The 25556-nt window shown below is 38.1% G+C and overlaps 1 protein-coding gene across 3 annotated transcripts in view; it reads left to right on the plus strand.

Annotated features, from left to right (window-relative positions):
* TFEC (transcription factor EC) overlaps positions 1-25556 on the plus strand; it is a 151727-nt gene that overhangs the window by 107611 nt on the left and 18560 nt on the right. The window contains exon 3 of one of the 3 annotated variants that reach the window (XM_060156008.1): positions 11219-11305. The exons of 1 other annotated variant lie outside the window; for it this stretch is intronic. In XM_060156008.1, coding sequence (XP_060011991.1) covers positions 11219-11305 — 87 coding nt within the window. Of the gene's footprint in view, positions 1-11218; positions 11306-20241; positions 20308-25556 lie in introns of those variants that run through there. One more of the 3 variants, XM_060156010.1, reaches the window with a different exon arrangement.

The following is a 25556-nucleotide window of genomic DNA, read 5'->3' on the forward strand; positions in this document are numbered from 1 at the left end:
GTCAGAAAAGATACTTGATACGATTTCAATTTTCTTAAATTTACCAAGGCTTTATTTGTGACCCAAGATATGATCTATCCTGGAGAATGTTCCATGGGCACTAGAGAAAAATGTGTATTCTGTTGATTTTGGATGGAATGTCCTATAAATATCAATTAAGTCCATCTTGTTTAATGTATCATTTAAAGCTTGTGTTTCCTTATTTATTTTCATTTTGGATGATCTGTCCATTGGTCAAAGTGGGGTGTTAAAGTCCCCTACTATGATTGTGTTAATTTCTCCTTTTAGGCTGTTAGTAATTTCCTTATGTATTGAGGTGCTCCTCTGTTGGGTACATAAATATTTACAATTGTTATATCTTCTTCTTGGATTGATCCCTTGATCATTATGTAGTGTCCTTCTTTGCCGCTTGTAATAGTCTTTGTTTTAAAGTCTATTTTGTCTGATATGAGAATTGCTACTCCAGCTTTCTTTTGGTTTCCATTTGCATGGAATATCTTTTTCCATCCCCTCACTTTCAGTCTGTATGTGTCCCTAGGTCTGAAGTGGGTCTCTTGTAGACAGCATATATATGGGTCTTGTTTTTGTTTCCATTCAGCAAGCCTGTGTCTTTTGGTTGGAACATTTAATCCATTCACGTTTACAGTAATTATGGATATGTATGTTCCTATTACCATTTTCTTAATTGTTTGGGGTGTTTTTTTGTAGGTCCTTTTCTTCTCTTGTGTTTCTCACTTAGAGAAGTTCCTTTAGCACTTGTTGTAGAGCTGATTTGGTGCTGCTGAATTCTCTTAGCTTTTGCTTGTCTGTAAAGCTTTTAATTTCTCCGTCAAATCTGAATGAGACCCTTGCTGGGTAGAGTAATCTTGGTTGTAGGTTTTTCTCTTTCATCACTTTAAATATGACCTGCCAGTCCCTTCTGGCTTTTAGAGCTTCTGCTTAAAGATCAGCTGTTAACCTTATGGGGATTCCCTTATGTGTTACTTGTTGTTTTTCCCCTGCTGGTTTTAATATTTATTTTTTGTATTTAATTTTTGATAGTTTGATTAATATGTGTCTTGGCGTGTTTCTCCTTGGATTTATCCTGTATGGGACTCTCTGTGCTTCCTGGACTTGATTAACTATTTCCTTTCCCATATTAGGGAAGTTTTCAACTATAATCTCTTCAAATATATTCTCAGTCCCTTTCTTTTTCTCTTCTTCTTCTGGGACCCCTATAATTCAAATGTTGGTGTGTTTAATGTTGTTCCAGAGGTCTCTGAGGCTGTCTTCAATTCTTTTCATTCTTTTTTCTTTATTCCTCTCTGCAGTAGTTATTTCCACTATTTTATCTTCCAGGTCACTTATCTGTTCTTCTGCCTCAGTTATTCTGGTATTGATCCCTTCTAGAGAATTTTTAATTTCATTTATTGTGTTGTTCATCACTGTTTGTTTGCTCTTTAGTTCTTCTAGGTCCTTGTTAAACGTTTCTTGTATTTTCTACATTCTATTTCCAAGATTTTGGATCATCTTTACTATCATTATTCTGAATTCTTTTTCAGGTAGACTGCCTATTTCCTCTTCATTTTTTAGGTCTGGTGGGTTTTTGCCTTGCTCCTTCATCTGCTGTGTGTTTCTCTGTCTTCTCATTTTGCTTAACTTACTGTGTTTGGGGTCTCCTTATCGCAGGCTGCAGGTTTGTAGTTTCCATTGTTTTTGGTATCTGTCCCCAGTGGCTAAGGTTGGTTCAGTGGGTTGTGTAGGCTTCATGGTGGAGGGGACTAATGCCTGTGTTCTGGGGGATGAGGCTGGATCTTGTCTTTCTGGTAGGCAGGTCCATGTCTGGTGGTGTGTTTTGGGGTATCTGTGGCCTTATTATGATTTTAGGTAGCCTCTGTGCTAATGGGTGGAGTTGTGTTCCTTTCTTGCTAGTTGTTTGGCATAGGGTGTCCTGCACTCCTGGTTGCTGGTCGTTGACTGGAGGTGGGTCTTGGCATTGAGATGGGGATCTCTGGGAGATTTTCACTGTTTGATATTACATGGAGCTGGGAGGTCTGTTGTGGACCAGTGTCCTGAACTTGGCTCTCCCATCTCAGTGGCAGAGTCCTGATGCCTGTTTGGAGCACCAAGAGCCTGTCCTCCACACGGCTCAGAATAAAAGGGAGAAAAGAAAGAAAGAAAGAAAGAAGAAGATAAAATAAAATAAAATAAACTATTAAATAAAAAATAATTATTTAGAGAAAAAAATTTTTAAGCAGTTAAAAAAAAAAAAAAGGCAAGACAGAACCCTAGGACAAATGGTAAAAGCAAAGCTATACAGAAAAAATCACACACAGAAGCATAGACATACTCACAAAAAGAGAAAAAGGGAAATATACATTATATATATCATTGCTCCCTAAGTCCCCCTCCTCAATTTGTGATGATTCATTGTCTATTCATGTATTCCACAGATGCAGGGTACATCAAGTTGATTGTGGAGATTTAATCCACTGCTTCTGAGGCTGCTGGGTGAAATTTCCCTTTCTTTTCTTTGTTCTCATGGCTCCCAGGTTTCAGCTTTGGATTTGGACCTGCCTCTGCGTGTATTTCGCCTGAGGGCGTCTGTTCGTCGCTCAGACAGGATGGGGTTAAAGGAACCACTGATTCGGGGGCTCTGGCTCACTCAAGCCAGGGGGAGGGAGTGGTACGGAGTATGGGGCGAGCCTGCGGCAGCAGAGGCCGGCAGGACGTTGCACTGGCCTGAGGCGCGCTGTGTGTTCTCCCAGGGAAGTTGTCCCTGGATCACTGGATCCTGGCAGTGGCGGGCTGCAGAGGCTCCCGGGAGGGGAGGTGTGGATAGTGACCTGTGCTCGCACACAGGCTTCTTGGTGGCAGCAGCAGCAGCCTGAGTGTCTCATGCGCAGACAAGCCTCTCGGGCTGGTGAGTGCTGGTCAGCTCAGATCCTCTGTGAGGGAATCTCTCCACTTTGCCCTCCGCACCCTGGTGGCTGCACTCTCCTCCGTGGCTCTGAAGCTTCCCCGCTCCGCTCCCCCCCTCAGTCTCTGCCTGCGAAGGGGCTTCCTAGTGTGTGGAAACCTTTCCTCCTTCACAGCTCCCTCCCCTGGTGCAGGTCCCGTCCCTGTTCTTTTGTCTCTGTTTTTTCTTTTTTCTTTTGCCCTACCCAGGTACGTGGGGAGTTTCTTGCCTTTTGGGAGGTCTGAGGTCTTCTGCCAGCGTTCAGTAGGTGTTCTGTGGGAGTTTTTCCACATGTAGATGTATTTCTGATGTATTTATGGGAAGGTGATCTCCGAGTCTTACTCTTCCACCATCTTGAAGGTCCTCTGATCTTTTTTTTTTTTTTTTTTTTTGCGGTACGCGGGCCTCTCACTGTTGTGGCCTCTCCCGTTGCGGAGCACAGGCTCCGGACGCGCAGGCTCAGCAGCCATGGCTCACGGGCCTAGCTGCTCCACGGCATGTGGGATCTTCCTGGACCGGGACATGAACCCCCGTCCCCTGCATCGGCAGGCGGACTCTCAACCACTGCGCCACCAAGGAAGCCCCTCTGATCTCTTTTTCTACGAGGTTTTTTTGTTTTTGTTTTTGCTTTAGTTTCCACATATAAGTGAGATCATGCAGTATTTGTCTTTCTTTGTCTGACTTCCTTCACTTAGCATAATGCCTTCAAGGCCTGCTTTTGCTGTATCCTGTAAGTTCTGGTTTGTCATGTCTCTATTTTTGTTTGTCTTAATAAACTTTTTTATTTCCCTTTTAATTTCCTCTTTGATCCATTGAATGTTCAGGAGAGTGTTGTGTAATTTCAATGTGTTTGTGAATTTTCTAGTTTCCTCTTGTTGATTTCTAGTTTCATGCCATTGTGATTAGCAAAGACACTTAGTATTATTCCATTCTTCTTGAATTTGTTAAGACTTGTTTTGTCATCTAACATATGGTCTATCCTAGAAAATGTCACATGTATACTTGAGAGTACACATGTGTATTCTGCTGTCAATGGATAGAATGTTCTTTATGTATCTTTTAGGTCCAGGAAATCTATAGTGTTGATCAAATCCATTGTTTCCTTATTGATTCTCTGTGTGGATGATCTATCCATTGTTGAGAGTGGGGTAAAAAAGTCTTCAACTAGTATTGTTTATAGTAACTATACCATTTATTTTTCTCTTTAGCTCTGTTAGTTTTTTCTTTATATGCTTAGGTGCTGTGATGTTGGACTCATAAATAGTTACATCTTTTTGATGCATTGACCCCTGTATCATTATATAATGACCTTCTTTGTCTCTTTTTACCATTTTTAGTTTAGTCTGTTTTGTCTGATGTAAGCAATATAAGCTGTCTACCCCTGCTTTCTTTTGGTTACCACTGCTTGAAATGTCTTTTTCCATCCCTTCACTCTCAGTCTATTTGTGTCTTTAAGGTGAAAGTGAGTCTCCTGTAGACAGCACATTTTGGATCTTAAATTTTTAATCCATTCATCCGTACTTCTTTGAATTGGAGAATTTAATTCATTTATATTTATAGTAATTACTGATAGATAAGGGCTCACTACAATAAAATGTTTTTAGTTGTTTTCTGGTTATTTTGTAGCTCCATCATTCCCTGTTTCTTATCCTGCTATCATTTTTTGTGTTCTGCCTTTTGGTATCAATATGCTTTGACTTCTTTATTGAGTTCTTTTGCGTAATTACCATACTATAAGATTTTCCTGTGGTTATCATGAGGCTTACATAAAACAACTTAAACTTATAACACCCTATTTTAAATTGATAGCAACTTAACTTCAATAGAATTTGTATTCTTTACACTTTTACTTCTTCTCCCCATCACACTTTAAGTTATTGCTATTAAAATTTATACTGTTTTTAATATTGGGTTATTAATAATAGATTATTGTATTTCTTAATTTTGTTTGGTTATCTATGTTTTCATGTAGGTCACTAAACTTCCTTAAAAGGATTATTCTGAATTCTTTATCTGACAGTTCATAGATCTCCATTTCTTTAGGGTCAGTTATTGGAGTTTAATTAGTTTCCTTTGGTGGTGTCATATTTACCTGATTTTTTATGATCCTTAATTCCTTATGTTGGTATCTGTGCATTTGAGTAATAGGGCTCCTCTTGCAGACTTTACAGGTTTGCTTTGCCAGAGACAGTTCTTCATCAGTCTGCTCATTTTGGGTTTCTGGGTGTGTCTGCCACTAATGCCTTTGGGCAGGTGGAGCCTGATATTATGATATATTTGGGTGAGGCAACTGTTAGAACTCTGAAGACAGGGATTGGGCATTGTGCCACTAGCTGAGAGCAGTTGGATAGGACTGTTAGCTTTGTTTCTTACTCAAGTGAGGCTGTAGAGTGGGCTCCACAGTTGCCTGAATTCTCTGATCAGGCTTACTAGATGGTTGGGACTGGATGTAGCAGGTGGGGCTATGAATTAGCTTCCCTGTCCTAGCAGGGAAGTAGGTCAGGGCCCAGGGCCTGTGCAGTTCATTGTTTGGAGGCCTGAATAAGGCCTGAGTATGCACTGAATACCCTGGTCAGATGAGGCCACTGATTTTGCTCTGCAGATAGGGGAAGCCATGGCTGTGCTCTCTGTTCAAGTGCCACTGTATGTGGGACTGTTGAATGGGCTATGCAACTTCCCATGTGTTCTGGTTAGGTTTCCTTGTTGGATGGGCTGAAGGCTGTATTCAATGATGAGCAAGACTATGAATTAGATTCTCTGCCCAGACACAGTTGCAGAAGCTGCTCTAAAACAAGTAAAGCTCTTTGTTGTCTTAACTCAAGCTGACCCACACCCACGTTCCTTGGCTGAACAGGGCTGCTGGCTTTGCTCTCCAGACTATCAGTTCTGTCTGCCCTTTGCTCAGCTTGAGTGCTGCTGTGCTGCAAAACTTTCAGGTATTTTTGCTAGCCCTTCTGATCAGTTGGGGCCAGAGGAATAGCCTTCCAGACTATTCTCAATTTTCCAAGGAGGTTCTCAGTTTGAGAGACGCCAAGAGCTACCGTTGGCTATGAATTAATCTTCCTGCCTGTGCATAGCATGGGAAGACCCCATGACTGGTACTGGCTTTGCTCTGTGGGTGATCTGCTCTGCCTGTCCACCTGCCTCTTGACTCAAGCCCCACTGTGCCACACAACTTCCAGGAGTTGTCACTAGCTCTTCTGTTCAGATGGGGCTGGAAAGTACTTTTCACTGTGGGTGGGGCCATGACTCAGCACCTTGACTAGGTGTGGACAAATGGCCTCTAGGGCTGATAAAACTCCTTGAGGATCTGAATCAGTCAGATCTGTGCCCCCTTCCCCCAAGTTACCTGGTCAAAGTGTACCCCTGATTTGGTTCTGCAGACCAACGATGTCGCTGGTTGGATTTACTACGCAGGCACTGCAGATATGAACTGTCTGCCAAGATCTGTGTGTTGATTGTTGCAAGCCCCTCCCTGCTTCTCTGTCACAGATTCCCAGTGGCTAGGCCCCATAGATTCCTCTGCAATTACCATAGTGTGAGATCAAAGTAGGGGCTCCCACAGAGCAGCCCACAATGTTGAAGGAGATTGGTTGTCCGCCCTGGGTTCTCTTTTCCCTCTGGACGAACCAGTGGCTCAGAGAAGACCTCTCTGCATAGTGTTGCACTGTCCTAGGGGAGGGTCAATGTGGTCAACGTGTAGCTGCTTCTCTCACCTTCTGATGCAGTCTGCCTTGATCTCTGAGGTTCAGTGGGTATTTCAGCCTCACCCCCGTGCTCTAGGATTCTCTTAGTGGTGTCTTGTTTCTGAATAGATGTTAATTGTTCTTCTCATGATGGTGAGTGAATTCAGGAGCTAACTATGTTGCCATCTTGGTGACGTCACTCTGATGCTTACATTTTTTGAAGTTTCTAACATGAGGGCAGTGAGATTGCTCAGGATTTGGTGGCTGTTACCATATTTTTGTGTTTCTTTCTTCTATGCTTGTCCTCCTGTGACATCACGGAACATTTCATTAATTCAAAGACCCCAGAAATCATAGCTACCACAGAAGAAATCTATGAGAGCATCCATAGATTTAGGATTTAGGGGTTGGAATTAGGAGTAATTAGGTGATTAAAGCGCTCCAAGACAATCAGTTATAAAGTCAAATAAGCATTTTATAGCATGGGTCTTTCCAAGATAAAATTCAAATTTGTACTCACGACTCTTCCACACTTAACCCTTGCTACCCTACCCAGACTTATCATTACACATCTGCATGGTACTGTGTTCTTCAGCCATATGGTTCACTAGTGATTTTCACAGTGGCCAGGTTCTTCCTTATATCCTTTCTTTACCAACTACTCATTCAATCTCCATTTATCTGGATAATTCTGACTGACTCTTCAAAATTCGTCTCAGGTTTCTTCTTTCCCTGGGGGTATTCTGTGTGGATTAGGTGCCTATTCTCTGAGTTTTCATAGTAACACCTATACCATGTGGATAAAAATTGCTCTTATCATAGCATTTTTACAGCACATGCTATAGTTTAATTATTCCTTGTCTTGTTTTTCTTATCCTCTGTACTCTACAAGAACTCTAAGTTGAAGGGAAGAGAAAAAAAAGGAAGCAAATACTTATACTATTATGTAGAAAAGGCTATGGTATATGTAGAAGTGCAGAAGTGCTGTTCTGCTTCAGAAGTATGTCAAGTAGACTTAGAGGAAAATGGCTAGTGGGGCAATTTAGCCAAGTAAGATAGCATGAGCAAAGAATAGGAAACAGCATGAGGTGATGACAAAAGGTCACACTAGAGAAGCAGGTAATAGACAAATCACAGAAAGGCTGGTGCTCCATGTTAAGTAATTTCAAATCCTTGAAAGGCTTAAATGTAAGGGCTAGGGCGACATAATCAGATTTGACTTTAATATCACTCTGTCAACTATGTAGAAAAAGAAACCTGGAGGGAGGGAGCAACCAGTGGGGAGGTTATTTCTATAGTACAATGAGAGATGATGAGGCCTTATATTAGAACATGTTAGAACTGAGGTATCTGTGAGACCACAACGTGGAGATGCTGGTGACAGCTAGATATCCAAGTTTGTCTTGAGGAGGAGTAATCTAGACTAGAGGAAGAGATTTAAGAGTTGTCAGCCTATGGGTAGTACTTGAAAATTTGAATGAGGAAGAAAGCTCCTGAAGAACATGAAAACAATGAGGAGAGTAGGAAACGAAGGGTGGGATTGAGGAGATCACCCACATTTAAGGGGTGGTCAGAGGAAAAGGACTGTAAAGGTAAAGTAAAAAGATAACTAGTGTGGTACCACTGAAGGAACCTGTTTAAAGAAGGAGGAAATGACCCACACACTCAAATGTAGTGACTGAGTCTAGTAAAATAAGGACTGATAAATATCTATTGAATTTATCAGTCAAGCAGTCAAAGAAAATAGCAACAAAAGGAATTTCAGTAAGATGGTGAGCAAGAACCATTCTACTTTGAATTAAGAGTTAACAGGAAGTAGAGAGAGACAACTCCTGGGGAGTTAGGGGTGGTTGGGCAGAAAGATAATAGGGTAAAAGCATAGAGAGTCATAATGAAAATTGTTCAGTTGATTTGCCATAGGGGATCTAAATTGGATCTAAATGGAATATTGCATTTGATGAGTGAGATAATTGAATTTAAAATTTCAGAAATGGAGTGGTATAGACTAGAAGGTGATAGGACCCAGGCATGGCCTAGAGAATAGGTGAAGAGAAGGCTAAATTCAGATTTCTGACTTTGAGAGTGGTGAGCTAAAATATTCAACTACAATTGAGTTTATTTTTCATAGATTTCTGACAGCTGTTGCTACAGAGTTTTTTAGGTTTTTATTTTTCGTTTTTTTAGGTTTCATGGTTACTTGGTATTATTTTTTTATTATTTTTGCTTTAACATTTGATCTTGAATTTTATATGGTCTAATATTAACATTGCTACTGTTGCTTTCCTTTTGGTCATTTTTGTGGTTCATCTTTGCACTTTATTTTCTGCTTTCTCTATTGTTTTATTTTAAATGTGTCCCTTATAGACAAAGTATTACAATACCTTTGAAAAATCCAATTTGAATGATAATTTCTTGAGCACTATGTTAACTCATTTACATTCTTGTAATTACTTTACCATTAGGATTTAATACTTACCTTTTTTCACGTTTTTTTTTAATTACTATGCTTTCTGTTTCCTTATTTACCATCTTTTTTTCTATCCTCTATTGGGTAGGTTAAATTTCTCTCTCTCTCTTTTTGGTTACACCTAACTTAAGACACATAGCTATATTTCTTCTTTATCTATGTCATTGTTTAACAATATCTATGTCATACCCTTAAGTAAAAGTCTATCTGAGTATGGTCTTCTCCTTCTTGTTCTCACCTATCTTTCTGAATTGATATTTTTAGAATGAATACACACACATACATTCTTCTTATTTAGACCACAAACATTTTACTGTTACTTCCTCATTCTTATATTTTGTATTGATTTCATAGTTTTATTTATTATCTGACTAGTGTACTTCCTGAAAGAGTGTTTTCCGAATGTCTTTTTGCCCTAAAACTTCTGAGTTTTTATGTCTAAAAAAGCTTTATTTCATGCACACACTTAAAGGATATTTTATTGGTTATAAATGTCTAGGTTCAAAATTCTTTACCTTTAACACTTCAAATGTTATCCCATTGTTTTCTTGCACCCAGGGTTGTTGAAAAGCTTGATTCTTAGTCTTTTGTAGACCTTTGCTTATAATCTTTTCCTTTGTCCTTGAGCCTCATTCTTTCCATAACTATTATTTCCATTTTTATTTTAGTAAAAATATTGTGTTCTTCCTTTGTATTTCATCATCTTCATTTATCACTTTGAGGATGCTTATTCTGCTAATTTGTAATTCTTCTTTTGTCTAATCTGTTCATTCTGTTTCATCTGATATAAAATGATGTGTTTGTTGTCTTTCTTAAAGTAGCAACTGGATTCCAAGGTGATTAATTATGAAGATTCCTGGAAGCTGTGAAGCAAAGTTTTGGTTTAGATTTTAAAGTCAATTTAGAATAATGGAAGAGACAGCAACTCCAACAAATTAGGGGAAAAGATAGTCATGTAGGTGGATGACAGAAATTATGGATAGAAGTGTTAGAGGCAAAAGTAGAGTCTCCAAGGAGGATGAACTTTGACATGTAGGAAAGAAGGGTTTCCTTCTGGAATAGAAGAAACCTGAGTATGTTTATAGGTAAGAGGAAAAAATGAGAGATGCAGGAGACTGAGTAATTTATGATGTAAGTTTTCAGAAAGAAAAGGGACAAATGACATGTGTAATTTTTATTGAAACTATCAGAAATACTCCAAAGTAAACCACTTACCATGAAATGTGTTTAGCATCCTTCTTCCCTCAGGTTTTCTTCACATCTGTTCAATACAAATTTGTTGTCCATTTAGTGGTGGAGTAGTAATAAGAAAAATGTCATGAAATTAAAATTTGAGTTTGGTAACAATCAATAATATACTTGAAAACTTTCAGAAAGTGGACTAACCAAAAGAAAGAAAATATGTATATTTATTTTCCTAGATCCTTTAGAGATCTCTCAGTGCACATGGAATAACATCTAAAGTCCAGAACAGGGCCTAGAGCCACACTCTGGAATATGGTACCCAATGGCCACGTGTGTGTGTATGTGTGTGTGTGTTTGTTTTTATTTTTTTGTGGTACGCGGGCCTCTCACTGTTGTGGCCTCTCCCGTTGTGGAGCACAGGCTCCGGACGTGCAGGCTCAGCGGCCATGGCTCACGGGCCCAGCCGCTCCGCGGCATGTGGGATCTTCCCGGACCGGGGCACGAACCCATGTCCCCTGCATCGGCAGGCGGACTCTCAACCGCTGCGCCACCAGGGAAGCCCCCTATCAAAACATTTTAAAAGAAAAATAAAGTTTGTAGGAAGTCATCTCTCTACAAGCTAAGTATATGAGCTCTGGCTCAAGGTATTCATGATAATCACTCTATTTATGCAGATACTAATTTCCAAAGGGCTAACCCAGGGTGATTTGCCCAGCCATCACCTGCCAGCTGGCGTAAGCTAATGCAAGGAAAAGCAACACAGATCAGAGTGGCAGGATTACTTCATTTTAAGTTCTAAAATATTCTGCGTTTTGATACACATATAATCTAAATATTCTAAAAAAACTTTTAAAGATTGATAAAATTTTTCTCTCTGAACTCAGACTGACGTGCAACTTTTATCATTATGCACAATATTCTAAATGTATTATATTTTGCTAGATGGAGGACGTTATTGAGGATATAATCGGTATGGAATCGAGTTTTAAAGAGGAAGGAACAGACTCTCCTCTGCTAATGCAAAGAACAGTAAGTGTTTCCAGACCTGAGGAGGTCAATGAGATTAAAATCAATAATAGCATATGATGATAAAACAAGAAATTTCATTTGATTAATAAGTGGTGTTTTCTTCTGCACTTTTGAAACAGGTACAAGATAGATAAATATTAAAAAATATTTATTGGGGCAGAAAAAAGATACATAATTTTATTGAGGAAGATAATAGGACGTGTACTATTCTATCTGTCTATCTATCTATCTACTTACCTACCTAATCTCTATAAACACCATCTAACTATATATCTAGTCTGCTATAGCATTTTCTGTGAAATCTTCAGATTTCCGTGTGAAGCACAACATATCATAATACCCTCATAAGTTCATGGCTAAATTTTAACTATTTTACCATGACTAACAGCTATCAGATTCAGAGGCTCTACACCTTATAGAGGAAAGAAAATATTATAACAACAAAAATATAACTTTACTTCTGAGCCAATAACCAAAGGTTAAAGATGAACTGAAGAAAGGTAGAAGAGCCTCACACTACTTTAAGGCATGTAGACAGATTTCTGTGTTGAAATCACAAATTCCTGGAATAATATGCAGTGAAGAGTTATCTTATCTCCTATTTGATTACTGTTGCCTTCTCATTGTTCATTTATTAATCTCTAGAAATGAATCTGTAAAGGGTGTGCAAGCTCTTTCTATACAGTTTGAAGGGTTGTTGTTGGTTTGTTTATGGTTTTAGACCTTTGAGAAAACATGAGAAAAAATATGAAAGATTGTGATTTAATTGTTAAACATTTCATTTAAAGAAAGTGAATTCTGACTAGATACTGTTCATCAGTAAATCAGTGGGCTAAGTTGTATTAATATTAACAATGGACATTTTAAATTTAAAACTTTAAGAAAAAAATTAGACAAAGCATCCCTCTTTTCTTTATTAATTCCCAAATAGACTACAAAAAGGAGAATTATCTCTTTCCTCCTTTTCTCTCGTACAAAGGACCTCCACTTTATAACAAGTCATTAATACCACTATTAGACAAAGATCAAATGAGGTTTAAAATCTAGGTTTTTTTTGAAGGTTTTTTTGGTGGATTTTTTTTGTTTGTTTTTTGCCTGTTTGTTCGTTCGTTTTTTAGAATGAAGTGACAATTCTTTCTACCTCTTCTCTCTTCAGGTTTTAAGCAGCATATTTATAGGAAATCTAACAAATTATCTATATAAATGTTATTAATGCTAAGTTTCCCCATCTAATTCAACAGCATGAGGTTACTATTTTCTTAACTAGTATTCAACTTCTGGGTCTGAGGAAATGATATTAATTTCCTGCAATCTTCTCTTCCTTGTATGTGGTACTTATTTCATTGAAATTGTATATTGAAACATTCTCTTTGTCAAATTATCTTACTTGTTTTGTAGAGGTTGCATAGATTGCTTATTCCATGCAAACTGGTGACAGTGAGTATTGGGAATTTGCTTTTGATATACAGAATGTAAAAGATAGATACTACTGGCCTATTTGTACTTATATAAAGAAGTATCTGCTGTTGGCCAATCAATAATCATTGATAAATCAAGATCAAGATATAACCCCAAGCAGTTCAACTGACCAAATATTTATTCAATAGTTATTATATGCAAAGCACAATACGTGCACTATAGGAAACTAAAAGTTGAGTGAGACACAATTCACATATCAAGAGGCAACATGATAGTGAAGCAGTGCAGTGAGGCACACCTGAGAGACAGGGAGGGAAAGAATATGGATCTTGGTATTAACCCAAGTTGTCATCTAGGTATTGTGCAAGTCACTTCTCTTTATTTCACTTTCTTCTTCTGCATTATGAGAATAATTGAAAATATTTATTGCCAAAGCTATTTTTATATTAAATCTTGGTAGATGGCATATATATATATATATATATATATATATATATATATATATAATTTTTTTAAATGCTAGTCAGAGAGTTGCCCTGGAGTTTGACTAAAGTAGAAACCATGGGAAATTGAGATATTTTTGGAATGCTTTAGGAAAAGATGATATTTGAGATATAGTTATAAAGGAAGGTTAAGATTTTAAGAGATAGACATGAAGGCAGCAAAGTATAACAAGTTGAGAGAACAACATAAGAAAAGGCAAGAAGTCAGAAAAAAAGAATGTATAAGAATAGGTGGTAGGACAGAGATAGGAAATTCTGAAGGATATTTATAGTTCATGTGGATAAAAATAAAGACCTGTTAGATTCAGAGGAATGCTTTGAGTAAGCATTTTAGCTAGTGAACTTTTGGTTGTAGATGATAGAACCTGGCTAATATGGGGCTTAAGTATGAAAGGAATTTGTTGGCTCATGTCATCCACAAATTCCTAAGTAATATTGTATGTGAACATCCCTCCATAACTTTGCCTTTGTTCTGTACTGGCCTTATTCTCAGCTGTTGAGCAGACACTATCACAGCTTATTCCTAGCTATGCACACAATTCTTCCTTGCTAACCCAGTTTTTTTTCAGACATCCACTCCTTCACAAGGAAGAGGAAGTTTCTGATTAATTTAAGCCAACCCTGGTGACCCTGTTTCCCTGGCCAGAGATTGTTTTAAGAATGAGCTTGTGTTGCAATTCTGGCAAGTTGAGCAGGTTCCTGGGGTCTTCTAGAATTTACTTTAGCCTTTAAAGGAGACCCAAGAAAGAGAAGGTTTTGCCTCTCCATGATGTTGTAAGACAATGTGACTTATGTAGTCATTTTATTGCCCAGAAGGTAAATAAACTGAGGAAAAACTAAAGAAACAAAGGGAGAGGAAAATCCAAACGGAATGCAAAGAAATACTGCTTATATGCCCCTGGAGAATTCTTTACCTATGGATCTCACACATTAAGTAAGATTTTTTTCCTTTATTTTATAAGCTAATTGTGTCAGGATTTTCTGATTGTCATAACCAAATGCATCCTGGTGGATACATTAAGTCAAGCTTAAAAACTTAAGAGGAGAGCTTCCTTTCCCGCTTAGTTCCAGTTCAATCTCTGGGCTAATTCCTTGTGGAGCAATTTCTGTCATATATCTAACTGTCAGCTAATTTTTCTGGGTCTTGGGCCCACGCTAGAGCTGTGAATCAAGCAGCTCCACAAAACAAATTATCTAGGTTAAGAGTGAGAACCAGGAGAGCAGGAGTTGTTACCAAAATAAATGTAAATGAATTCTAGAGAGGCTGAAACAACAGATGCCCATAATGGTAAGCTTCAAAAGTGAGGATATTTATCAATAATAATAATTTTTCTTAATGTCTCACCTACTATGTCACAGGCACGTTGCTGAGTATTTTACATATTTTCTGTAGTTCTCACAGAAATTGCAAAGTCTTAGGGGCAGTCTCCTGATTGTGCTGTTAGTCACTTTGGGGTTCTTTTGTTGTGACTTAAGCAGAAAACCTTGAGTGTAGATTTATCCCAGGACCACTGCATATAGGCTTAATTAAAAATCATGTTCTAACTTCTGTTGGTGGAAAGCTTGGAAGCTGCTAAGGGTCCACTTGTGGTGGTCCTTCACATTTCCCCAGATTGAATGGAATAGTTCAAGGTTTTCACAGATCAATTTAGCCCAGGTATTTCTGACCCAGAAATGAACATTGAGTGATTAGTGACTAGACTCAGAATAATTAAGCAGAAGTTACCTCTCAATTTCTATTTGACCAAGAGAACTAGGCAACTGTCAATTCGTTCTTACTGCAACAATTTTGTAAATTGGACTGAAAAGACCCAAAGTGCAAGAAACATTCAGTGAAATCAGCTGTGTTTTCATCAATACCTTAACCTCTCAGTTTCTCAGTCTCCTTGGTGTCAATGGTATTTTTCTCCTTCCTATCCAGCGATCCCTTCACATGATGATATCTTAGATCTTGTTATTATGTATTTCTCTATCCTATAACATTTTTATTTCATACTTTTTGACCATTACATTCTGTTTTTCAGTGCACCTACTCTAATGTTCTTACTTCACCAATTGCTCAAGCTTGTGGAGACTCCAAATCAATTGACTCTACCACTGTTTTTCTCAATAGCTATTATTTCTCACTCATGACATCTTTTTTGATATAGAATATGTTTATTATACATAATCTAGGTATATTGAGTATAAAATAACTATCAGTGCAAATAATTACACACACACATTATTAGGGTTAAGCGTCAGGTTAGGGTTTTTGTGTCTCAAAGGCTTGTGTTGTGCGACTTCTCAGTCTGTTTTCCAGATGATCGCCATTCTCAGATACAACATTTGCAAATCAGTGTTTTCGCACATTCGATCCACTGCCTCTTTTGTCATGCATACGCTTGCCTGTGCTGTTGAAAACCTTTTCAGTCACCTGGAGCCCCAACTGGGTTTATTGTGCTTCTCTTTCCCTTGCTTGGGGACACCAATCCACAAACATGATTCCAAGACTGAGGTCCAAGAACGCAGTACCTATGGGTTTCTTCTAGGCCTCGCCTGGCTTCAGGTTTTATGTTGCAGTAGTCGATTTGGTGTGAGTTTCTTGTTGTAGGTGGCATTGTGATGCTTGTGCATGGAGCGGTCCTGTTTCCCCAACACCATTCATTGCACAGGCTATCATATCCCCACGGGACCTTCTCACCTCCTTTGTCAGAGACGAATAGACACTTAAGCGTGGCTTTCTTTCTGGTCTCTCCTTTCTCCTCCATGGATCTATGTGGATGTCTTGTGTGCCTATACCATGATGTATTGATGATGGCAGGTTGGCAGGCTAGTTGGAAATCAGGCAGTGTGGGAAGTCCAAAGTCTGTGCTTCTGTCTGAAGAGCGTATTGACACTCTCTAGGTTCTTTTGTGTTTCCAGACGCATTTTGGAATTCTTGGTTGTACTTGTCTGAGAAAATCCGTGGGTATTTTGAGAGGAATGGCATTGCATCTCTGGATTGCCTTGGGGGTGTGGAATCATTTCCACAAGACGGACTTTTGCGATCCATGAGCACCACCTATCTTTCCATGTTTTGTGTGTATCATTTTCATTTTCTTTCATTGGTATGTCTCTCATCCAGTTTTCTGAGTTACGGGTCTTGTAGGTCATGGGTTAGATGGACTCCTAGGTATTTTTTTTGTGTTGTTACCGTCATTGTCCACAGGGTTCTCTTCTTCCTTCCTCATTCAGATAGTTTGTTGTGAATGTACAGAAAGGCAACCGATTTCTGTAGTGTCGACGAAGTTTCTACCCTGCAATCAAACTGAGTTTCCTGACGAGTTTTGTTCTGTTTTGTTCTGTTTTCTTTTGGGGGCAGAGGGGGTCACCTTCAGCATTCTCTGTGCAGAGAATCAGGTCCATTGGACTCTTTCCTCTGCCGTTGGATACTTCTTCTTTCTTTTTTCCATGCCATTAATATGGTGAGGATTTCCTCCACCTTGGAAAATGAAAGCAGCCGGTGTATGCAATAACTGGCCCCCTTCTCCTTCCTCCGTCTCTATCTCTCTGAGACCTCCAGGAAGGGCAGGACAAGGCCAGGGCTGCATAGAGCTCAGCTTGGTGAGCTGGATCGCTGTTCGTCTGCCCCTCCATCCAGGGCGTAATTTGCTCTACCATCTGTGGCCGGGGGTGTGGTCGTGCGGGGTTGGGGGTCCCGTCAGCCTTTTCCCTCTTTGAACCAATCTTTTCTTCGTTATGTGTTGGCAAACTGCAGTCCACCAGACGGGTTGTCTGAGGCCAACCTTTGGTTCGGGCCGAACACCAGCCTCTGTGGGTCACCCTGTGGTGCCCAGCATACAGCCCTACCCTGCTCACCTTTGTACTCCAACTGGCGGTACTCTGGGTCCTCCAGCTGACACTGGGGGAAGCGTGGCATTGTGCTCCAGGTCAGTGCCAGATGTGCTGTGCTCTTTTCAAAGCCCGGGATTGGGTCCTGTGGACCTCTGGGCCCTGATTCCGGAGAACCCTCCATGGCCACATTCACCCAGAGCCCACGCTGGCCCTCGTAGGCAGTGGGGACGGGGGGGTGGGGTGGGCTGCCCCGGCCCCTCACTTATGACATTTTGACAATTTCTTTCTTAACCTATTCTTGGTCAAGTACTATAACCATTTCTCTTGCGAACACTCTTAGCATATACCCATTTTTCTTCATTTTATTCTCCTAACAAAAGCCCAACCCTGATTAAACTTATTTTTCATCCTCCTCCACATCTTCACCTGGGTAGCTGAATGGATAAAATTTTACCACATTGCTCGTAGTACTCACCTCCAATACATCACCAAAATTTCATAGGGGCTTTCACTACTACCAGACAATACTACAGCTATTCCTTGGTGAAAATTCTCATTAATTAAGACAACATTATACTTTCTCTTCTCTTCTCAAATCTCCACCATTCCCCATCCATTCTCCATTTTCTAGCTGATTTCTCTTTCACAACATACTTCAGAGAGAAAATATATGCAATCAGGTTAGAACTTACTTGTTAGCTTTGCATCACAAATTCTATAAGACCACCTGCATCTGTTTTGATTTTCTCTGCCATCCCTTCTGTTAGAATAGAATTGTCCCAGCTCATAATCTGAAGCCAGCCCAACTACTTGTGTCCTAGATCTCACAAATTCTTACCTTCTCAAGCACTCTCCCTCTCTAAGTAGCAACTCCTCCTATATCATCGGTCTATTCTGATGTATTGAATTATAAATATCAGCATTACACTTGTCTTTACTAAGATTCCCCCCAAATAAAACCAAATCAAACAACTCCCTTTGAATGCAGTTCCTCTCCAGCTACCACATCATTTCCTGACTCCCTGCCCCTCAGAACTCTCTCTGCTTCCATTTCCTTACCTCCCATCCTCTACTCTCCAATACAGCTGTTGCCCTTACAATTCTAAAAGAGCTCTTAAAACCAATGAGTACCGAAGCCAATAGTAAATTCTCCTTTCTCACCAGGCTTGGTTTCTCTGTGGCAGTAGCCATGGTTGACCACTCCCTCCTTCCTGAAGTATTATCTGGGATTCTGTAGCGCCATATTTTTTGGCTTTTCACCCACCTTACTGGTTCTTTCTCTTCTAATAGACATCTACATGCTAAAGTGCTCCCAGGCTTAGACTTCAGTCCTCTTTTCTCACATATCTATACATTCTGTTGGTGATCTCAACCCTTCTCCAGCCTAGCTGTCTCCCCTAATGCTAGATTCGTATGTCTTACTGCTACCCTAACATCTTTTGTGCTTCCAACAGACATCTCAAACCTAATCTGACTGAAAAGAAGTTTTTGTCCCCCTCCTTATCCATCTAGAACCAACACCCTCCAAAAAAAGTAATTCTTCTTCTCTCTCTTACTTCCACACAACCACATTTACCAGTATGCCCTCCTACTCTGCATCCCAGATTTCCTGAATCTCACAGCTTATCAGCTCTTCTAGTAAAACCCTTTTCCAGGCTATGATCATCTCTCACTTGAACTTCAGAACTAAGCTCTCTGCTACTTCTTTCCCCCGTATGGCTGTTGATCACACAGCAGCCAGAACGATCTTCACATAGCAAAACTCAGATCCTGTTTCTCTGACTGCTGAGCATTCTGTTAACTTCCTGAAATCCTCAGAATATAACCAGGACCCTTTACCATAGTCAGCACTTCCCTGTAACTTTAGGCTCTGGTCTTGATAGCCTTCTTCCTACTCCTTGAATATGACATGCATATTATCATTTTAGGACCATGGAATTTCCTTTTTTGGGCTTGGAATGATTTTGTCCCAGATCTTTGCATGACTATCTCTTTATGCCTCAGATCTTTAGTCCATATCAACTTGTCAGAGAGGTCTTCCACAATCACCCTATTTGGGAGACCCCATCCCACACTTCCTAAATCAATATCTTATTTAATTCCCTGGGACACTTAGGATTAGAGTTACAAAAATTATCTTGTGTTTTATTTTAGTTACCTATTTATTGTGTGCTCCCACCCTTAAAATGTAAACTCCTGGAAGCTGGTGATCTTGTCTGTCTTGTTCACTGCTGTGTCCCTAAAGCCTAAAAGAGTGACCTGTTCATTATTTTATTCTCAGTACCCAGCACAAATGTCTAGCACATCATAGGTGCTCAGCAAATACATATGAAATAAATACTTTAAAATTCACACACAATATTTTAAAAAATTGTTCCCATTATACATTACCATTTAGGAAATTTTTTAATGGCTAAAATCAGCAGCAATAAGGGTAACAACAATAATAATAGCTACTATGCCTTGGGTACTTGCTATGTGACAAGGATTGTGCAAAACACTTTTCATGAAAATTTAATCACCACAACAAACATATGAGATAGAGACTATTATTATGGATTATCATTTTACAAATGAGGAAAGAGGCTTAGAGAAGTTCAGTAACTCACTCAAGTTCGTATAGTTAGTGAATGTCAAGAGAGGGGTTTGTATCCAATCCTGTATGACACCAAATGCACAATCTTACCCACTCTGCTGTGCTAGCAGCCTCAGAAGGAAGCCATTTCATAGAATTGTAGAATCTTAGAATCTGAAGGGACCTTAGCCTGATCCGATCCTCTGTCACATTCCAGCCAAAGGATTGTTTAGCCTCTGAGTTTAAATCTGTCTCCCTGTAATTTCTACCCTTTAGTCTTAGTTTCACCTCTCCCTTTCAGAGATGTGGTTGTGCACAGTAACTCATTTCTTTTATCATAGATGGGTATTTTTCAATCAAGTGTCTGTAAATGCTGGTGGCGTTTGACAATCGCAGTATACTGTTATAGTTCAAGACTATTTCAGAGACAAGGACTGAGTAAATATTAACAACCCCCTGTGCTTGGTTGGAACTTGAAAGGACTACAGAACACCAACAAGCAAGCTTTTGTCAATCACAATCTAGAGCAGATTAGACTTAAAGTCCAAGGAAGAACCAAAGTTCACCTTAGAAGTTTCTGCACAGCTCTCCCAGTTATTGCTTGCAAGTGTAAGGAAAAGAAAATGATGAAGGAGAAAGAGAAAACCATTGCTATTGTGAAGGTTATAGACACTTCAAAGTTAAAACTGGTGAGCAAGTGCATTTTGGAATTCTTTCAATGTTTGGAGATGAAACCACCTTAAATACTGAATTTAAACTTTATAAACTAATAGTCAATAAAATAAGGTATGTAGAAGTTGAGCGTTGAAAAGTGTAACATATAGTCTGCTGTACTGACAAGCTTATTTACTTAGAAGATAGTTTTTAATGCTTTGGCTACAGTAAAAATATTTTTATAGTCTATTTAGTTAAACAATTGTTAAAAATAATGTTATATTGTGACCTTTTTATCAAAAAGTGAAGGTTCTACTAATTATTTGTTGCAGCGTTTACATTTGGTACTAAACAGATTATATATATATAAAGTGTATGATGCAAAAGCATTTATTATGTTACCATTCTCTGTTTTGTATTTTATCTTTTCTATTTGCTTTATGAACCAGCTGGTCAAGGACAGGAATCTCCCACTCCCGCCCAAAAGATTATTTTTATTCACTTATAATAGAACGAAAAAAAAAATAACTCAGTGGGATTTCTCTTTTCAATGTTTATCATTCAAACCTCATAGCCCTGCTTCAGCAAATAAAATAAAGTTAGGGGGAGATCAATTGTACATGTCCTAAAACTGGAAAAATCTAGTTTACTATGTTTAAAGGTAAACTAGAGGAAAGAATAAATACACAAAAGGAAAGAAAATATTCTCTTAAATGCCAGTTTTTATGTATGCTTACATTGTGTGATATATGCTCTCCTACAGTGTTCACTCTTTATTCCTGAAGTTTATCTTCTTTCTATGCCTACAATTATTCTATCTAACAGTATCAAGCTCAATTTTGCCATTTTGCATTCACAGTAAATGTCTTCAGAGAAAAGCAAAATAGAGGGTCCAAACAACTCAAAATCCCCTCACTTTCCCATGAAACTCACACTAAATATTTGATATAGATATAGATATATAGATATCACACATACACATCTATGTATGAGTTTAGAAGTTTTTCTTCTTTTAGTCTCTATACTGAAAAATTGTCTGGAAATATATGTATATATATATATATGATTTTATTTCCTTTTTTGTATTTATAATGGGATTATCTGGGGGATAGATACATCACACACACACCACACACACCCATATGTAATATACATATATGCATATTATATGTATGTATGCATATACACAAATGCACATGTATGTATCTCCAGGAAATTCTCAGGGTTTTACATAATCAGTTTTCAGAAACATGAGTGTTCCTGGGTACTATAGTACCCTCTCCCTTGCTGAGTGAATATAAATGAAGAGGGGTAAAACAATAAAAATGAATTAAATTATTGAATTTGTGGTCAAGTTTCCTCATACTATAGCGTTTTGGTGAAGAAAAAAATTAAGCCAGGTTGCCGTAGGGAGAGTGTTGGAGATGTTTGGACCTTAAGTTGAGCCTTAGAGAGTAGGTTGTAGTTTGATACTTAAAGCAAGCGTGAGGACATTTGAGGTGCAGAAAATAGCAGTGGGCAAGAATAAAACTGAGAAAAATATTCTCCAATGGCCTCCAACTTTTTTGAGTTTTCAAAACACTTCTTACCATTAAAAGTGTTAAGACAAGAGCCCTTCCACAATAGGATAGGTAGTAAAGAAGCCAGCCTCTGTGTTAGATGGACCTAGGTTTTAATCTCAAGTCTTTTATTTATTACAACTGTATGATCTTGAGATAAGTACTTAATTTTTCAGAGTTTTAATTATTGATATTTAAAATGGGAACTATGAGACTTCACTCACAAAGTTATTATAAAGATTACCTGAGAAGCTGCTTTTTGTTATTACTATGAAACATGCTTATCTGAATATCTGGTGTATAATAAATACTCAACCATCTATGATGTTGCATATATATATTATGGTATTGCTTGTATTTTATTATCTTTTAAAAATTCTCCATATGTGGATTCATAGGTTCCGTTTGGCAACATTCTATCTTCTTGCCTCTTCCCTCCCACTGGAGTGGGAGATCTATTTTTACAAGCTGTGACATAGTCTACATATGTGTATGTGGTGATGAGAAATCTTTCAGAACTTGAGGGTAGTGGGAAATAATGTTGACCAGATAATGTGGGGCCATTTAATGAGATTTTGAAAGCTGGACACAAGGGTTTGAACTTAATATATGAGTTAAAGGGGAGAGGTTTAAATTTTAGGTTTTTGAGCTGGGAGAGATCAGAAGAAAGTTGTATTTTTTAAAACACGAGTTGGTTTGAGAAGAGCAGTTGGAAACTAACTGAGAGGGATGGAGGGCTACTGGAGGGAGGGACATATCTTAGGCTGAAGGCCCTGAGGATCTTGAGATACGAGGATAGGGAAGACAATTTAAACTGACTAATGATTTAAAAGAAAAAAATGTCATAACTGGGTAATAGATTGGACCTAGTACATGGAGAGGGAAGAGGGCAAAACAGAAAAAACATATGTGGAATTTAGGTCAGATCATTTATGCTGCCCTTTACTGTATTTGGCCTGAGAGTAAATGGTTGTTTGAATATTTGTACAATAATTTTGGACACAGATTTTATTTTCTCATAGGGAAACACTGATTTTAAACACTGGCAAAGCTATATTTTTCTATTATTGAAAGTTATTGTCCTCTCACAAACTAAGAATTTTATAATAAATGGGATTGAATTTTATCAGATACTTTTTAAAAATCTATTGAGATGATCATAGAGTTTATTTTTCTTTTTTAACGTCATAAAATATATTTATGGGAAATCCAACTTGATTATGGTAAGTTACCTTGTTTATATTCTCTTGAATTAAAATTACTAATAATATTTTGCTTAAGATTTATAGAGTGAATGAAATGGGTCTATAATATTTGTTTCTAATAATGTTTTCATATGGTTTCAGTCTCAATGAATTGGAACATATTTTCTCTTGTCTCTATTGTCTGGAAATGTTTGTACAAAATTGAGATGGTATGTTTCTTGAAAATGTGACAGTTTTGCCCATAAAACTGTCTAGTCCAGATATTTTCTTGTGTAATATGTTTAAAGCTTGTTTTGATTTCTTCAGTAATTATACGACTATTCAAGACTATTAATTACTTGTGTAGTAAGTTCTACCAAATAATACTTTTCTAGAAATTTATGTATTTTTCCTAAGCATTCACAATCATTGGAAAATTATTATAGGTAATCTCTGTTATTATCTTTTTTATTGTGGTAAAACATGTATAACATAAAATTTGCTATTATAAACATTTTAAAGTGTACAATTCAGTGGCATAACATAGATTCACATTGTTGTGCTACCATTACTGCTATACATTCCCAGAGCTTTTTCATTCTTCCAAACAGAAACCCTGAACCCATTAAACAATAACTTCCCATTTTCCCTTACCTCCAGCCCTTAGTAACCTCTATTCTTTCTTCCTGCATAAATTTGACTATTCTAGGTACCTCATGTAAGTGGAATCATACAATATTTGTCCTTTTCTATCGGCTTATTTCACTTAGCATAATGTTTTCAAGATTCATACATGTTGTAACATGTATCCGTACTTCATTACCTTTTATGGCTGAATAATATCCCATTATATGTATATACCACGTTTTACTTATCCATTCATCTATTGATGGGCATTTGGATTGTTTCTACCCTTTGGCTCTTTAATGCTTCTATGGGCATTGGTGTGCAAATATCTGTTTGAGTATCTGCTTTCAACTCTTACTGGTATATACCTAGAGGTGAGAAATTGTTGGTCATATGCTAATTTTATGTTTAACTTTTGAAGAACTGTCATACTGTTTTCCACAGTGGCTGCATCATTTCACATTCTCAGTGGCAATGAACAAGGGTAATATTTTTTCCATAGCCTCACCAACACGTTTTCCTTTCTTTTTTTTTTTTTTTTTTTTTTTTGCGGTACGCGGGCCTCTCACTATTGTGGCCTCTCCCTTTGCGGAGCAAAGGCTCCGGACGTGCAGGCTCAGCGGCCATGGCTCACGGGCCTAGCTCTCCGCAGCATGTGGGATCTTCCCAGACCGGGGCATGAACCAGCATCCCCTCATCGGCAGGCAGACTCTCAACCACTGTGCCACCAGGGAAGCCCTCCTTTCTTTTAATAATAGTCATCTTATCTTAATGAGTGTGAAGTTGTAAAACTTTGTGGTATTGATTTATATTTCCCTAATGACTAATGATGTTGAGTATCTTTCAATGTCCTTATTGGTCATTTGTGTATCTTTTTCAGAGAAACGTCTATTCAAGTTCTTTGCTCATTTTTTAAATTGGATTATTTTGTTGTTGTTTTTGTGAGTCATATGAGTTTATTTTATGTAGTCTAGATATTAATCTCTGAACAGATATGTGATTTGCAAGTAATTTCTCCCATTTTGTGAGTTGTCCTTTCACTCACTTGATAGTATCCTTTGATGTACAAAAGTTTTAAATTTTGATGAAGTCCAATTTATCTGTTTTGGTTGTTGTTGTTGCCTGTAATTTTGCTATCACATCCAAAAAATCATCACCAAACCCAATATCATGAAGATTTTCCCTCATCTTTTCTTCTAGGAGTGTTATAGCCTTAACCCTTATGTTTAAGTCATTGATCCATTTTGAGAAATTTTTGTTTATGGTGTAAGAATCCAACCTCACCTTCTTCATGTGGCTATCTAGTTTCTCAAGATTGTTGAAAAAACTGTCTTGGTCTTGGCACTCTTGTCAAAACTCATTTGACCATATATTTGAGGACTAATTTCTGGGCTCTCTATTCCACTCTCTATGTCTGTCTTCATGTCAGTACCACACTGTTTTGATTATTGTTGCTTTGTAGTGAGCTTTGAAATATGAAAATTTGAGTCCTCCAACTTCGTTCTCTTTCAAGATTGTTTTTGCTATTCAGGGTCCTTTGAGATTCCATATGAGTTTTAATATGGGTTTTTCTATTTCTGCAAAAACCACTGTTAGGATTTTAATAGGGTTTGGATCGCATCTGTAGATTGCTCTGGGTAGAACTGTCATCTTAACAATATTAAGTCTTCTCATCAAAAAACATGGGATATCTTTCCATTTATTTATATCTTTAATTTCTTTAAGCAATGTTTTTTAGTTTTCAGTGTGTAAGTCTTTTCCTCCTTGGATAAATTTATTACCAAATATTTTATTCTTTTTGATGTTATTGTGAATGGAATTGACTTCTTTATATCCTTTTCAGATTGTTCTTTGTTAGTGTGTAAAGATGCAACATATTTTGCATGTTGATTTTGTATCCTGCAACTTTGAATT

This window comes from Lagenorhynchus albirostris, chromosome 8 (assembly GCF_949774975.1).
Source record: "Lagenorhynchus albirostris chromosome 8, mLagAlb1.1, whole genome shotgun sequence".
Classification (NCBI taxonomy): Eukaryota; Metazoa; Chordata; class Mammalia; order Artiodactyla; family Delphinidae; genus Lagenorhynchus; species Lagenorhynchus albirostris.